The sequence below is a fragment of the Pectinophora gossypiella genome, chromosome 9 (assembly GCF_024362695.1).
Source record: "Pectinophora gossypiella chromosome 9, ilPecGoss1.1, whole genome shotgun sequence".
NCBI classification, from domain to species: Eukaryota; Metazoa; Arthropoda; class Insecta; order Lepidoptera; family Gelechiidae; genus Pectinophora; species Pectinophora gossypiella.
In genome coordinates, this window is record NC_065412.1 from 10,779,515 (window position 1) to 10,797,661 (window position 18,147).

The 18,147-nt window shown below is 38.6% G+C and overlaps 1 protein-coding gene across 1 annotated transcript in view; it reads right to left on the bottom strand.

Annotated features, from left to right (window-relative positions):
* LOC126369807 (uncharacterized) overlaps positions 1–4,533 on the bottom strand; it is a 192,400-nt gene extending 187,867 nt beyond the window's left edge. Inside the window, exon 1 of the mRNA XM_050014370.1 lies at positions 4,488–4,533. Within this exon, the coding sequence (XP_049870327.1) occupies positions 4,488–4,533 (46 nt within the window). The remainder of the gene's footprint in view (positions 1–4,487) is intronic.
* Between the last annotated feature and the right edge of the window lie 13,614 nt (positions 4,534–18,147).

Sequence of the window (18,147 nt, forward strand, 5' to 3'; positions counted from 1 at the left end):
TCGAAGGCCTCGATATAATTCGCGCCGCGTGCGGCGCGATTGCCGTGCAGAGCCTACTGGTTTTGTTATACCATGGTCACCGTAAGGTTCACTATAATTCAACTTAGAAGTTTGTGTCAATAGTGGTTGCAGGTTGTCCTTGATTATTTGTGGTTTCACCCCGTTAGGGATCAGGTGCGAGTTTAAAAAAGCCTTTAAGTACCTAAACTGTACTGTGTAAATCATAATACATGTTCTTCGTAGCAAAGTTTATCCTCACGGCATATATGAGCATCATTTAATAGTCCACCTAGATACAGGTACTTAGGTAATTTAAAAATTGTAAACCAAACATTTTAGCATAGGAACTAAAAGTGGGTTGAAAAACGAACTTGACTCGAAATGAAACCCAATCTGAGAGGTAACGAAGCCATTTATCCGACCTCTCCGCTGCAAAATAGAAAATATAAGCCGAAAAATACCTATATTTATGATCCCGTAAAAGATACGAGTATTGGGTTTACAAGTTATTATATTAATTATAAGTATGAGTTACGTATAGGCCCGCTACAAGGTGGACCGACGATCTGGTGAAGGTCGCGGGAAGCCGCTGGATGCGGGCAGCGCAGGACCGATCGTCGTGGAGATCCTTGGGGGAGGCCTATGCCCAGCAGTGGGCGTCATACGGCTGATGATGATGATGAGTTACGTCTTTAAGAAATTAGTATTCAAAATAATTATATGCTATACGCCTTGTGTATTGAATTTAAATATAGTTTCGTCTTGAAGCTTTCTCGGGGACGACGCCGCAAACGCTTTTGAATCTCTTCTCAAGCGTACGAAGGTTTTCACAAGATGTTTTCCTTTACTGAAAGCAAGTTTACTCAAGTCTGAAGCACATGTGCACTTGTGCACTGAATATACATTACAAGCACATAGTCATTGTTACCTATAAGGGTGCTTGGGCCATAGAGTAAAGAATAATACTGCGCACTAGTAGGGCGGTTACAATCCCTGTAGGTTTAAAGTATGGAATTCCATTTGCATCAATCCTGACATGAGAAGCCAGAGAAGTGCTTCCTCCACATTTATCAATTGTATCATACACACACGCCCGTTCAGAGTAGATCGCAAATCTTTTCTAAGGAAATCTCCAGTTTGATCAATGTATGTCCTTCTAGGTCTTCCTCTGCCAGCCCTACTACCAATCTTCGCTTTGTATACTGCTTTCGTAATCCTATTATCCTTCATCCGTTCTATGTGTCCAAACCAATTTGACAGTCCCTTCTCAATCTTAATCACTATATCATCTCTTATCACACTGTTTCTCACTCTAACACTCAATTAAACACCGCATCCCGACATCTTGCCCCGCGTACCCTGATACCTGTACGCGAGAGGAGCTGATGAATGCCGCCGAAAATGCTGTCCGGGTTGGAAAATACTGGGCCGGGTGGAAAAAATCTGAATGCCATCGAAACGACAAGAAGACACCGCAGATGCTATACAACACATCGCAACGCAAGTATCTAAAAAATAATTTAAAAACGTGTAAGTAGTAAGTAAATACACGGATATTGTATAGATTATGTAAGGATGGGTAAAGCCTGCTATAATCCGTCAAAGTTGTTGTATCGTACGCCATTCATGGTCTTACGTCGATATAAAAGCTTACGACCACATCATCCGCATGTGCCGTTTCCAGGGCTGGACCTATAACTTTACAACATACCTACATTAATAAATTTATGTATGCATTTTTGCTTTTCGAGACGGGGTGGCACGAACAAGCTGGGGACAGGGAGGAGTGGAAGAAGGGAAGAGAGGCCTTTGCCCTGCAGTGGGACATTGAGGGCTATTGACGATGATGATGATACATTTTTGTGATAATATTTGTTTATGTACACTCACCCAATTCTTGCAGACACCTTTTTTTTCAGCGGATAAGAAAATGACAGGTATAACTTAAAATAAAATTAGATGGTGTATACAGGAATCAGCACCATTATTACATTTAGTGTTGAGATAATTCTCTGTTGTCCATTAAAATAAGAGTTTAATGTAATGTGACAAAATGAAATTAAATATCAATAGCATAAATTCACGCCAGTAATTCCTATTAGAGCGGGTAGACACAGAAGTAATCAGAAGACAACTTGCAGCCACTATTGATATCCGAAGATATACGAAGTCTTAAGATGGATATGACGCATCATCATGATAGGTGATGATAGGCCCGTGGCCCAAAAAATAGTAAGCACATTATTCTGTATTCTGTAACTGAGTTTTATTTTTATTTTAAGTATTTTAACTTAATAACTACAATCTCCTATATGTATAAGTGAGTATAATAAAAGCCTTTAGCCATGCGTAGTCGCGGAAAAGCTAAAGTATAAACCGAATTTGATGGATTTGTGATGATTTGTGATTTGTCCATGGATGATTTAGGTTCATAACTAGACTCGCTAGATGGCGCTGCAATCAGCCATGACGACGTTTGCCGGGTCCACCAGTATATAAAAGAACATAGAAGGAATGAAGACAGAATTTCAAAAGATCTCCAATTTCCGGAAAAATGTTGGCGATGGCATTCAACCGCCCCAGGCTATACAGGTACCCTTTTCAGGCATAACATAATATTCAGATAGGGAAAGTATGAAACTGCCAGCGTGGCAGATAAGAGTTGAGGTGTTCTAGGCCAGGACTGTAGTTAGGCGAACAGGGGAAATTTCAAAAAAAGAAAATTGCGATAGTGACGGCAAGGAAATCCGGTTACTCTATTTCGCTGAGAGAACTTATCAAAAAAAATTATACCTATATTTTTATTAAACCCCACATACACTGGCCTTATTAAACGTACAAATTGCGGGAAATGCTTTCATACATAGGTTCATTAATTTTAATGAGCCCACAAACAAAAAATGTTAAAATTTTATACCTTACGTACCTTCAGAATTTTAATGTAATTTTATGTATTTAGGTACAGTTGGTATTTCATTTTTGTACGAGATCCCTACCGGAATCTGGAGTGTGACAAATAAATAAATAGGCAGCTTTTGGTATTAAAAATTTCCGTCTCGTTTCAGTTAGTCCACATGTATCATTTACTCGAACCGATGACCATTTACGTAACATTATACGTATCATATCGTGTGGACGCGGTTACGATATGCGGTGTCCAGACGACGAAACGGGAAATACGGGAATACGCTTCGCAACGATGATGTAATGTGGACCCAGCTTAAGAATCTACTTATAGTAGACGCATTCTTCGATAACACCGTATTAGTGGGGATATACTTAAGTGTGTATACACATAATATAGCTTGACTGTGCGTTGACATTTTGCCGATAAGCGTAAATATAGGTTCTATGAAGTGATACTGTCCTATATTGGGAAGATGACGACATTGGAAAAGATGTGTTGAGAATTTTGCTCTATTATCGGTGATGTTGATATAAGCTTTGTCATTCTAGATCGGGTATTACTTGCGAGTGTACATAAGGTACATACGTTTACTAAGTAGTCAGAATAATAGGCCTCGATTCCTCCATACACCTCTTAATTGTATTTTGTAGTATTATTCCTTATTCTATGGTTATACCTGTAATTTTCTTATAAGCCGTTAAGGAAAGGGACGAATGGTTGACAACTGTTAATTTTAAAATGAATGGGTGAATGAATGGATATTAAGAAGGCATCTCGCTGTTATTAACCCATTTGACTGTGCCGTATGCTGTCGACTTAATTCTTGTCGGGTTATTGGCCAATATAATATTTCGGGAGGGTTTTTTAAATTTCTGTCTAAAATTGACGTGTGTTACATAAATTTATGCCTGTCGATTATTCGTCCCTATTCTTTTCGGCGGATAAGAAAATAACAGGTATAACTTAAAATAAAATTAGATGGAGTGCACTGGAATTAGCACCAGTGTCCAGCCGAATGATGTGATTACAAAGTATCTAGACGGATCAAGCCAAGTGCAAGTGCACAACCTTTTTGTAGTAACTTACTTAACTTGGCTAAGGTGTAGAGTTACAGAAGTTACGGCTTCTAAAATTAGGGCGTGTAGAGTTAGAAGCTTGGCTCTACATGATATTTGATAACATTGTTTGTGCGATACTTTTACATGAATTTGTTTTTGGTGGGACTCTCATTTTGTAATTCATGATATCAGATGATATCATTTGATATCAGATGTCAGGACAACAAGCCGTAAGGTGTTCAGGCGCCTTTAGTTCGGTACAATTAGATTAATTGATATTATTATTTATTTATTCCATACTTTTGTCACAACAGTATAGATCTATTAACTCTCTATCTCCGTGGCATTATTCCTACATGATGGTGGGGTGTAATTTACGCGTGTTTTCTTTCCACTTCCCTAGCAATTAACAAGCACCGTTAAATCCGAGTAGGTAAAGTCACATATCAATATGCGCTGAAGAAAAATCGACGGCAGCTACATGTTTGATTACTAAATTTTAATGTTGATGTATGACTTACATTTCTGCGAGTCGGTCTTGTGCGGCGGCTTCTTGTCGCGCACCATGGCGCTGCGCGGCGCGTGCGGCGGGCTGCGGCGCGGCGACCCCCGATACTATCGCCCGCGCACGCCGCCGCTCAACGCCAACGTATTCTCGTGGTTATGCCAAATACCTGCCGACAGACATAGTCCTGTAGAATAGAATAAAGAATAAAACCAAACATTCTTATTCTGCTGCTCAGCAAAGGCCTCCCCTCTGTTCTTCCACAGTTCCCTATCCAGGCAGATGTTTCAGTCCCTTTCAAAGTCATTCCGGTCGTCTTTCCATCGTCTTTAAGTTATTTTTAAATATATTCAATAATCCGCAGCCAGTCCCAGCTTACCTATTTCACTACGACTAGGATACTATCTTACGACACTGCGGTATTTGGACAGGAAATAGCAGTGGGTAGCACATCCCTCGTATAACGGACGGCAGATGGGGTTGTAAGGTTCACGCGTGGCGATCGTAACCGGAAAGCGTAGCGTAGGCAGACTCCCTACCTTGAGGATGACCTTCTGGAGGTCGGGGGAAAACGCAAGATGCGGGCAGCAGAAGATCGGTCATTGTGACAAGTCTTGTGCGAAACCTATATCCAACTGTGGATGATTTCCGTCTGATGATGATGACGTTACTATCTCAAAAGACATTTAAGCAAAATTGAAGCGAAGACCTTCCTTCACCCTCTCCGGAAGTAAACGTTCTACGTTAGTTAGACTTCAAATTTCAAAGTATGTGCCAACTCGACGCTCGAATTTCAGAAGCTTTCAGTGCGAAACCGAGGTACTTTATTGAAGTGAAGGCTGTGAAGGTTTGTTTCACAAGTTTCAAGCGGTTACAGGCCAATTTCCATTCGTGTTCAACGTATCGGAAGGCAATTTAGTAAATGTCAATCTTGCATTGAGATTTGTAGAAAGAAAATTCATATTCATGCTTTAAATGTAGAGGTATAAAGCATCAACGTCTGAAAACAAGAAATAACATAAGTACTTTTTTACATTTATATTTCCAAAACATACTTACGTACATACAATTTAAAACAATTGTTAGTACAAAGCTATATAGACGAGTCAAATTTCGTAGGTACTTCTATACAACATAAATATAAACATAGGTTGAGAGCACTACAAACAGGATTGTAATCCTTATAGATTCAATGATACTATTATCATAGAAGTTAGTTGTTATTTAAATATTATTTTAATTAAGTATAAAGCTTCAGAAATAATCTTCTTAATTAGGAAAATCCTCATCCCTAGAAGCAATTTCGCCTATTTTATATTTTTTTCTCGAAAGCTAAAATTTAAAGTAGTAGCCTAATTAATTTGAATGGAGGGTGTCTGAATAAAATCTGAGATTCAAAATTGCCTCGGGTGTAGTTGTTTTTCAATTTACCTAGCGAAGTATTTATTACGAGTGTAGGCCTTTGCTTGATAAATCTGTGCCAAGTTAAGATTTCTTCAATTTTTTTTTAAATTAATTAATAATACAAACCTCTCTGTCGAATTAAGAAAAAAACATTATCTTAGGGTTACATCTCACTCCATGGTCATGCCATCAATATAATAAGTATTTATTTGGTGTCGTGAACCATACATAATCATGTAAGGTCACGAATTATCTGAATTCTGAATCACATTCCAAAACTGAAATGTGTCATAGTTATATGAATACCTATGGGGTAAAATACCCACAAATGGGCAACATGCCCATAGCTGTCTAAATATAGGGTAAAAAACCCACGATGTTAGAATATGGGATTAGAATGTTTCATAGTTATACGAATACCTATGGGGTAAAATACCCACAAATGGACAACGTTCCCATAGCTGTCTAAATATAGGGTAAAAAACCCACGATAATAGAATATGGGGTTAATCCCCTCGAATGGCCTCCAACCGCCCCTTACAGCCATCCCTGTCCAACTGATTGAATTGATAAATTCATCTGATTACCTGATAAATCACCACAACGATATTACCTACTGTAATGTTTTACTGTTTGTTTTACTATCCGTTTAACTGTTTGCTGTCAGTTGTTCTCTTTATCGATTTGTATCCGATAATACAAATATAGCATAACTGATATCTAAGTAATTAGGAAAATATATAAGTATTAAAGACTTAACAGAATATTCTTCCTGCGCATCGACAGGAAGTCTGATAAAAGTGATGTTGAATGTTATATCTGAAAATACACTGTTATTTCTCCTCTGATCTGTTTCTAAATATTCACTGATTTCTGTTCTCTGCTCTAATGCACCTTCTTTTGTTCTCTGAAAATTATTTAGTTTTTTCCTAATGACAGCCCGCCAAAAGTATCAACTTTTTCTGGCCAGTGTTGTTATGACATAAATAACCTACAAATCGATTACTCACTGGAGTAAAAATAAAATCGATATGATGCATATTAATATTATTATGAATTTGATTATTTAAATTCGAGAACTGATTACAGTTCGAGACATTTGGAAGAGGTTGCCTGGAAGAGATTGCTACCTTAACAGTAAGGCCGCCTGTAGTACTACCAAACTGATTATAATTGTTTATTTTAAGTGCAGTAAAGAGTTATTGTATTGTAAGTATAATATATGCAGTTGGCACCTGGTGTCTTGATGGTTATGAAGTGAGTGTTGTGCAAGCAACAGGATATTTTTTCTGTAGCAAGGTATTTAAGCACATTAGGTGGGATAACGATATACTACTGCATGCATTTTGTTGGTGACGCAACCTTGGCTGTGTTGTGTCTTAGTGAGATAGAGCCTTAGGAGTAAGACACAAGCACAACACACACATCTACTAAGGAATTGTGTCCACACTCGGACGACGGAATTCCTCACCAACATTATTAATTTTTATATTCAGGTTCATCATAATTATCTATCCGTCTTTTTGGATGACCTCCTGTGTAGGTTATTGGCTAAACAACTTAACATTATTAATTTTCTATATTCAGGTTTATCATAATTACTTATCTATCTGTCTTTTTGGATGATCTCTTGTGTAGGTTATTGCCTGGACAGCTTAATCAGAAAACAATAATAATATTTAGTTAATGATTTTTGATCTTGGTTTTCTTTTTCTTTTTTTCTGTGTATTGATTTCTGTGTGGTTTCTGTCCTGTGTTGTATGTAACGTACCTGTCTGTCTGTGTCTGTGGTATCCGGAAGTAATAAATGTTTCTTTCTTTCTTTCAAAACCAGAAATTCGAGAAAGCCGGATATTTTTTAAAAGAACTTTTATAACATGATCGAGTCATGTCTGGATGTATATCGCCACAAAATAACAATCATTGATGTAATGTCCCACTGCCACCGCTGGGCAAAGAGCCCTTCTCCCCCTTCCTTCCACTTTTCACGATTTTTGACGAACAAAATAATATTATATGTTAAAATGAGAACTTTATATTAGTTAGAGGCAGCCTTCGCCGAGTTTATTGGAGCGAAACAATTCATTAACCTTCCGGAATAACGATCAAAGCAATTTAGACCCCATTACGGTACTGTGGTGGGGTATGTATAGATGTGCCCGTGTGGTCTCTTCGGATATCTGTGAACTGACAGCTGGATACACGGGATAATATGTAATTGGTGAAATATGCGGGATAAGTGTGTGGATTTTGGTTGAAAATGTTGCTTTTCGTTGGGAACTAGCTTCTTCTTTGCGAGTCGATGGCGATCGATACTAAATTGTTGCTGACCAATAATTGGCCACGCTTACGGCATTGTCAGTGGCTTCGTAAAGGTCTTTAATACTGCAGGTGTTAGGGCACTTAGGACAGCACAAACGGTGAGCCATAGTTTGTGGTGAACTAGCTGTTATCCGTTTCCATAAAACCCTAGTATTAAAACTAAGTATAGAAACATTGTCACCCTTTTTACCCCGTCTAGGGTTGAATTTCGGAAAATCTCGTCTTAGTGAGCTCTTTCGTCCTAAAAGGAACTCTCAAAATTTGCGACTCCTAGTTAGAAGACTCTATTACTAAAGGTATAGAGCACCCGTCCCGACGACCTCTGACCTGCGCGTTATAATCGCAAAAGGGGCAGTTCAAAAAGACCTGGCGACCTTCGGTTGATCGAAAACTAAAACTCGGCATGTCATGGCAGCAATGTGCAGACTACGAAAGATCGCGATGAGTGGGAATCTGTTTTTCAAGCCCTATAGAGAGATATATTCCAGCAGGGGATAACAGAAATGGAAGAAAAAGAAAGTCATTTTTTACCTTTGATGGGTTTGCTCGTGGCCCCAGACTTGCTTGAATGAGGGGGGGGGGGGGGGGGGGTTTGGTGCACATTTTTTGAAGTATCTCAACACTTCTAACGTACATAATGTTATAAGATCCATACAATATCCTTAAAACTGCCTATACGTAATAAATATAATCGGAAACACATTGACACGTCAGAGGGTATCCTCCTCGCGAATGGCGAGGGTAAGTGTCGTGCATCAATCAAAGCTATCTTATCTCCGAAGTGCTTACCATCTATCCACGCTCTTAGTGCAGTATCAACAACAGTACGTCAATATCAAATACATACAAAACTTACGACCGCAAGGGATATTGGTAAAAAGGGGCAGAGGGCGGGAAGGGGGAAACAGGCAGAGCCAGAAGGTGCCCGTCAGAGTCGCGCGCCAATCGTATTTTGTCAGCGTATTTTAAGTTGAAATGGTACTCAATAATTGCTGCCCAGTCGACAACTATGTGGGCAGTGCCCACTTAGAGCCGCCTTATCACTAGACAGTTGCTCCCAAAGTATTTTGGCAATAAAATAACAATTAAAGGTGACCGGCAGTTCTAACATCAGGTTTGCCGGTCACTCGGCGTGTTTATGGCTATAGAGGCCAAGAGATGATAATATTTATGAGCCAATAATTAGAAGACAACTTGCAGCTACTTTTGAAACGAAGAACTAAGATGGGTGATTTGTCGTATTCTCATCTCATCACTAATTTAAGAACCACGCTCTTGTCGGTAGCATTCTCCATGGTACTTTTTTAGGGAAAAATAGGGCAGTGGTTTCCCTCTTGCCTTCCGCCCCACAGTACTCTGTCTGACGCGAGTCATATGGCTCCCACAGAAGGATAAAGATTGTAGAATATCTAAATTATAACCTATAAAAGTCTGTTCAGTAGTTTTTGTGTGAAAGAGTAGCAATGTGCATACATCGATCCTCAACAACATTCGTGTTTATAATATTAGTGTGAAGACGAGCGTTTCTTGACAAGCATATCATTGATAATTGATACTTGGAATAAATGCCTTTAAGTTTGTTTAAATCACTTTGCTTTGTTTGACTAAACAACAATAACATAACATAGCATCACAGCTGTATACCCGAAGGGGTAGGCAGAGGTGTATAGTAAGCATATATATCGACTTCCCTTGTTCATTTACTTAAGTAGGAAATTGGTTGGTGCAGCTATTGCAGGACCCGCTTTTAAGGCGAAAAGTTATAAAATTGCAAAAGTTTGTCTTTCAGGTTCGTTTTACAAACAAACTTAGCGATGTAGCTTGGAAATCTGTGGATTAAGTATGCCATAGTAAAATGATTATCTTCCTACCGCTTAGGTGATACAGAGTTCCATTTAGTATTCCATTTTATTTCTAGGGTTCGCTTACCTATCTTGATGTCAAAGTGAAGAGGTATGACGATCGATATAATGAATTCCATAGCTAACGACCTCTGTGCTGATAGATTACCAGACCATCGCATCACGTAATTCAGGATTTGAGCCGACATGCCCGGTATGATTAACAGCGTGGAATAAAACAGCAGAACGACAGCCTAATCTTAACGTTACTCAAAAAGTATCCACAACCATTTTTACCTTTTCATTATTATACCGTTACATTAGGTATACGAGTAGGTAGATTGTCCGGTCTCCCCAGAGGCAGCAATTCCATACCTGTACGCATAATTTGTACCCAATTTAAATGAAATTCAACCTCCCACTATTACGGTATCTCCGGGTCTCACCCTTCTTCATAAATCATGAGACGGTTGACGGTAATATATTACTCATTTTTTTAAAGCTATTTCAATTTTGTAATTTTCTATAGGCAATGGGCACTTTTATGAAAAGTTGTTGACTTGTTCTAGTTTTTTTTAGTAACGCCCTCCGTGGTCCAGTGGTTAAGCGTTGTGCTCACGATCCGGAGGCCCCGGGTTCGAATTCCGGTGGGGACATATCACAAAAATCACTAAGTGATCCCTAGTTTGGTTAGGACATTACAGGCTGATCACCTGATTGTCCGAAAGTAAGATGATCCGTGCTTCGGAAGGCACGTTAAGCCGTTGGTCCCGGTCACTACTTACTGATGTCAGTATGTAATCGTTACATGACATCACAACCCACACGACAAGAAGTGGTTTTAGTTCCGGATTCAGATCAATGTAAGACATTAAGATATATCCCGAAAGACTTAAGCGCAGTTGAAATCTATGGGCAGGTTGTCTTTTCCCTATGGATGGAAAACGACTCTCTAACGTAATAAGTTTATGCTATTTGTGTAATAGCTTAGTAGTAAATCAATGTAATATCTACAATACAACGTTCCCAGCCGTTCTTGCCCTAGTATTAATGTTATCGCGGTGCGCCGAGGCACATAATTTTTGCCGTGATAGGCCTCTTCATTACGCCTGGGTTCCATATACACACATACCTATGCTATATTCTACAGGGATCATGACATAGATACTATTCCTGAGCTTATACTTAAATGGAAATGAGATGGGAACATTTGAGGGAGATTATATTACTATATAATATGGGAAGCGAAATAAATTTTCAAGTGGCTGCAAGTCTTTTTCTTATTACTTGTAGCTCTGCCCACCGCATTAGGGATAAAGGGCATGAATTTATGTATGTGTGAAATTAATTTTGAACTGTGACGGCTAAGGTAGAGTAACAACTTCTAATTTGAGAAAATGATCTGTTATTTATGATATCTACATGCTTTCAAATTCTCATGGTTTAGGTTAGGTTAGTCTCTGAACTCTGCTCCATCAGGATGGATGGATGAATAATTTCAATTACGTAACATTATTAGCTTAAATTTGATAATACGGTGACTATTTCCATTTCAATTACACACAGAGCGGCAATCTGTTGCAACAACTTTTAAAACAAATAAAACTACATATAATTCTAGTTGTAGAAACTGTAGCAGAACTCCGGAACCGTGGACAAAGATATCTAGCGGGAGCGACACCGCAGCGCTGGGAGTTATCTAGCCAGCTGTATTGTAACATAAACCTAGCCTTTCTAAAAGAGAATCTATGCTGTCACAATCCTGAAGAAAAAAAGAGAGTATTTTTGTGTCAGTCACTCAGCGGGAGCATTCGCTTGTAACGTAACAGCTCAGACTCGAGCATCACATTAGTGAATTTATGGTTAGTATTACAGAGCCCTTCGTCCACGTTGGTAACTAGATTTACCTAACCAATTAGGAGAGAAGATTTTTCTTTGGCTGTTTTGTAACTAATTGTGGAAGCAGAATGATTTTTCTATACTGGTAATGATTTTGTAATATGACAGCAGTAAGTGCATCAGGCCGAAAAATTGTAAGACGGACGTTTCACGTTGCAGCCTAGTCTAAATGCAACAAACTGTAACAAGAGTTATTAACTATATCAAGAGTTATAAACTGTAACAAGAGTTATAGACTGTAACAAGAGTTATAAACAGTATAATAAGAGTTATAAATTGTAACAAGAGTTACAAACTGTAACAAGCGTTACAAACTGTAACAGACGTTTTAAAATGTAACAGATGATGCAGATTGTTAAGTTCATAACTGGAACGTTTACAAAAGACGTTACTCTTTGGTTAGCACGTCAACCTGTCGCAGCAATCTGCTTACTGAGGATTTAATATTTAAGTATACATGGAAACGTAACTTAAATTACCTACTTATTTGTTTAATGTACTTTAAAAAAGCGACATGTTGCCAGGTCAAACTTGAAAAGTTTAATTGATGTTGTCATTAAGTCTCATGACATAAAATAATTAAACGAAGTTCCCAACTCGTTTCCTCCATCTATAGAGTTTTGTAATATAAGGGTGTTATATTACAAAACTCTGAACGTGAAAAGAGAAAGGGTTATTAATCGATGTAATTATCCCATTTACTTCTTAACACTCACGAACACGTAAAAGGTTAGTCCTTACTTTAAGGTACATAATAATTATAATTTTAGGCATTACTATTACTTGTATATACTATTTAAAGATTATGTAAACTAATTACGTAGAATTGTCTATGATTGTTAGTATATCTTGCGAAGATTGATATTTGATTGAGATTTGATTCGGTTCGGTCGTAATTGATATTTGAGCTTATGGTCAAGAGACTAAACCGGGTACCTAACTTTTTATATCGTGTGGACTGTGAGGTCGATTACTAACCTCATCAAACCTAGTATCAAGGTTATTATTGAGCTGCCAAAGGCCCCTGACAAACTGTCAAGCGACGACACACATTTAAGTTATAAGATGTTGCAAGTCGAACACGCAAAATTTACTGAAATGAAGTACTTGTGAGAACTCGTCATATTTTGGTTGCTGATGTCGCGAACCGAAGTATCTGCAATTTTCTTAATCAGTAAGACACAAATTACTTTAGCAAAAAAAATGCATAAAATACTTTGCATGGAAATTTTGAACTTTTAGTATAAGATTTACGTACAGTTTTAATGATTTTTATACATGTGACAAATAATAGTGATTAAATACATTAGTCAGTAATTCACTTAATTTTCAATAATAAAATTTACGTCCTTAGAATGTTGGAGATACTAGTTTAATGGTAACACTTACGTCATCAAGGGCTAGCAATGGCGGCTTGTCATAAGATTGAGCACACCTGGTCTTCTTATACCATGATATTGTAATTGCTCACTCAGTGATCAAATTGGTCATCTGTTGATACTCCTACCCGTCCCATACCTAAAAATTATACTAGGTCCCAAAAAATTACATAAATGTTTCAGTTAGCAAAGTAAGCCACCATTTATTCGTCTTACTAGTTCGATGTTCGAGATGATAAGCAGAACGCAATCTATGTTCTTGTTCACGTTATATATTTACTCTCAGTAGAAAGAGTGTACTATCTGTTGTATATTCCTTGTGTCTGTTGTATTGTGTACAAATAAATAAATAAAGAGTAAATGTTTTTTTGCAGTTACAGATCAAGATGATGTAAGCACTAATGCACACACATGCACAAAATCTCACGACTATATCCCAATTGGGGTACCAACCGAGTTTTCTGTTAGACCAACGTGATAGATGGTGAGGCGTATCGTCGTCTATAATGGTCGAGCCGACTGTGTTACTGAAAACCGCATATAACTCATTGGTGCAAGACTGGTGCCGGGGTTCGAACCGGCGAAAATTTGAGACGCAAACCAGTGAATCGCAGAGCCATAGTCACTTTATCAGCGGCAGTAATACTTTATCTCTCAATACGGAAAGCTATTGTTCTCATATCCCGTGGGAGCGCTGGTCAATCGGAATGTAGAGTACCATCATCGATCATGACACGTCCCTGTGGAGCGTTTTCAGTCGCAAATTCGCAATCGATCTTGTATTGAATCAAACTTGATAACCTGTAGATTGTTCCTACACCAGTTACATGGACTTGCTCATCACTACATAGTATAAAACAAAGTCGCTTTTTCTGTCCCTATATCCCTATGTACGCTTAAATCTTTAAAACTACGCAACGGATTTTGGTGCAGTTTTTTTTAAAAGATAGAGTAATTCAAGAGGAAGGTTTATATGTATAATAACATCCATTAAAGACTGGAGAAATATTGTTATTTTTGAGGTTTAATGTGCTGTCGTATATAATTTCATTTTTTCCTCAGCATTGCACCCGAGCGAAGCTGGGACGGGTCGCTAGTTACCAATAAGATCGTCTTTCGTGTATAATACAACAATGACACGGATAAAAATAAATGGGATTAACAAGTCATGTTAAATAAATAAATAAATTGATTTATTTATAAAATTGATTTGTACAATTTAGGTTTACAATTTGGGTTTACACATGATTGCACAAATTAATTGTTAAACCCTGAGTCCCAAACTAAGCTTAAGCCTGTATCTTGGGAATCAGTGTCTTACATCAGCTAATTATGAGACAGGAAGTGTGATTGACCATTTGAACACTAATAAGTACAAACCAGAAAAAAAAGGAATAAAAAAACCAGATACAATAATGTTATGTCAATCCGATATTTTTTAACCACTGTCACTTTTTGAAATCGATTGTAACTTGGCTAAGGCCCCGGAAGGATAACGTATCTTTTTGTAATTGCTCACTCAGTGATCAAATTGGTCATCTGGTAATATACGTCTCTCCTACCTACTCCTACCCGTCCCATCCCTGAAAATTATAGTAGGTATCTAGGCTATAGGTACCATTACCAATATTACATAGAATGTTGTGATAACCAATATACTCGTAGAATTAAAGCCTTGTATAAATTCTATGGGAGCTCGGTGGCGCAGCGGTTAACGCGCTCGGTCTGCGATTGTTGAAGTTAAGCGACTTTCGCAAAGGCCGGTCATAGGATGGGTGACCACAGAAAAAAAAAGTTTTCATCTCGAGCTCCTCCGTGCTTCCGAAAGCACATTAAGCCGTTGGTCCCGGCTGCATTAGCAGTCGTTAATAACTACCAATCCGCACTGGGCCCGCGTGGTGGTTTAAGGCCCGATCTCCCTATCCATCCATAGGGAAGGCCCGTGCCCCAGCAGTGGGGACGTTAATGGGCTGGTGATGATGATAAATTCTATACTGACCATGAAAATAAACATTGTCCTCAACAAAGACAATGATATCTAAACTTTTAGGTCTAAAACTATAAGCGATAAGAGAGAAGGCCTCCATGATCTAGTGGTTGAGCGTTGGCCTTACGCTCCAGAGGCCCTGGGTTCGAATCTCGATGGGGAATATCACAAAAATCACTTTGTGACTTGGTTAGGACATTGCAGACTGATTACCAGATTGTTAGAAAGTCAGATGATACGTGCTTCGGAAGGCACGTTAAGCCCGGTTACTACTTACTGACGTAAGTATCTGGAGCCTTTGGCAGCTCAAAAATAGCTCTGACATCAGGGTTGATGGGGTCGGTAATCCACCTCACAACCACAGGGTAGAAGAAGATAAAAGAGACAGACTTTAGCATCGTACAAAACTGTCAGTACTCTTATTGGAACTAGCAGATGAACAGAGACATTCACAAAGGTACATTTCAATACAAATTATTGTGGTATTAACAGAAATCACGAGCCAACTGTTGGCGATAAAGCGTTTCAGTTATTGGGTGTCACTTTTATAGATTCATGAACTTTATACGTAGATTTTAGATTAGATCTTTATTTTTATTAAATCTATAATTGGGGTTTTTAAATTTTTTTAATAGTATATTGTAGTATACTGTGTCTGCGTCTAGAAGATTGAGAAAGAGAAACAAATAATTTCCATAGTAAACATTTCAGTTACCTATAAGAAAAAAAAACGATTTTTTTTTTATTAAAATAGGCTCGCGTTTGACTTTGACGGGTTCTTACCGAGTTTAATATCGGGAGTCTCATATCACTTCTTTAAACGCGGTAAGAACCAATTATTATGTGTTTTAATTATATAACGTATTGTAGATTTCCACTAGTTTACTGAATCCCGTGGTTCGCTGGCAATGAGACAGGTGTGTAGGGACCTCTGAATGATAAACAGAAGTGGTCAGGCTCCGTACAGAGCCATTAGTCAGCGGGTGGCAGAGGTCTCTTTTTGTGGTCTGCTAAAGGACACCCTACCGATTTATAACCTTTATGATCTAGAGTGCACCTTATTTTAACTGCTAAATAATATCTATATTTATTTTTAATTAGGATTAGCTGATTTTAGGTGTATGTCAGGATCAAAGCAAGATGGAATTCAATAGTCTCTGCTTACCCCGGTGGGAAATGGCGTGAGTTTATGTATGTATGTATGTATCAGCTGAAAACGAGAACTCCTGTTTTTGTTCCAATTTGTTGAAAACCTTCTTTGATGGTGTAGATGACCTACCCCACCAACCCTGGTGACAAAATTATTATTGAGCCACTATGGCTCCTTGACATAGCTCGTATAATCACTACATATATAAGTACGATCACGAACATTAATGTATACACTTTGGTACCATGTCACATTAACTGTCTTGACAAATTGATCTGTAAGTTCAGCTAAATGTCAATAAAGTTAGTGTGATAGGGTTGTAAATTGGGTATATGATATTGCTCATGCCTAAAATAGATAAATGATACATAATATATATATCGTTAACAGACTAGTTAAAAAAATCCCAGCAAAAATATTTTCATGCAAAATGCTGCCAAGACAAGATCATATCGATCTTTTTTTTTACTTATTGTAGGTTTGCCGCAGATGGCATTAACTACTTGGCCGGACAAATGGGGAGCGCTGAAGGCTCTCACCCGGTACAACGTTTAAGACAACAGGCCTGACAACAGGAGAGTGCCCAGTTGGGCACGAACCTCGGCTCAGGGCGTCGTCTGAGAGGAAAAATATTTGAAAGAATTAATCGACCCTAGTGGGTCGATAGCGATAAGCGCTGAATGAGGGAAAACGTCGACCACGCCGGCGGGATCGGTATCGGGGACCTGAAGTGTTTGGTGTCGCGAGCTGATTGGCTGCCCTATGGCTAGAGTAATCGGGTCGTCGGGATCGTATATTACGTCCTTCATCCTATCGATCGCAATGTCTAAAAGTTATTAGATCACAATAAGAGCCATGCTTGTAACTGTGCACGACCTAACTATACAAACCCTAAGTTCAAAAACTCTCCACGTTACGAAAAATATAGGGCTTACCCGTTTTACCAAACTCATCAACCCTGGTGTCAAGGTTATTATTGAACCATACGCCCCTGACATCGCTCTAGACTACAAACTTACATCAGTAAATAGTAACCGGGATCAATGGCTTAACGTTCCTTCCGAAGCACGGAAACTGATTTTTGTGGTATGTCCCAATCGGGATTCGATCCCGAGACCTCCGGATTATGAGCCCAATGCTTAAACCACTGGACCACAGAGGCTGTTGTACACAGTTTACTACGTGGGTATATATTCGATATTCCTTTGAACGTAAATTGAAAAGGCATCGAAAAGCTAGTCACATTGGCGAAGAATGGAATAGAGCTACCTACGCGATGACATTCTTACGTAGTTCACAGAATATAGAATAGGTACTATACGTGTTATAATGCGACTTCTATGCTTTTCCGTGATAGCCCTGTTCTTCTTCTTATCGTGTAGGTTATGAGGTGGAATACCAGCCCCATTAAATCTGGTGTCAGGATTATGATTGAGCCGCCAAAGGCTCCTGACATGGCTCATGTAACGTTTACTCACATCAGTAAATAGTAACCGGGACCAACGGCTTAACGTGCCTTCTGAAGCACGGATCATCTTACTTTCCGACAAGGTGATAGCCCTGTTCAGATAACGCGTGCCTTACATCGTAATGTCACGGGTTTGAAGACCAGCTCGAGTTAAACCACTGAATTCGACTTTATGAGTTTGAATTCACTCATGTTCCTAGATAATAAGGGACTTTCCAGGCTACGT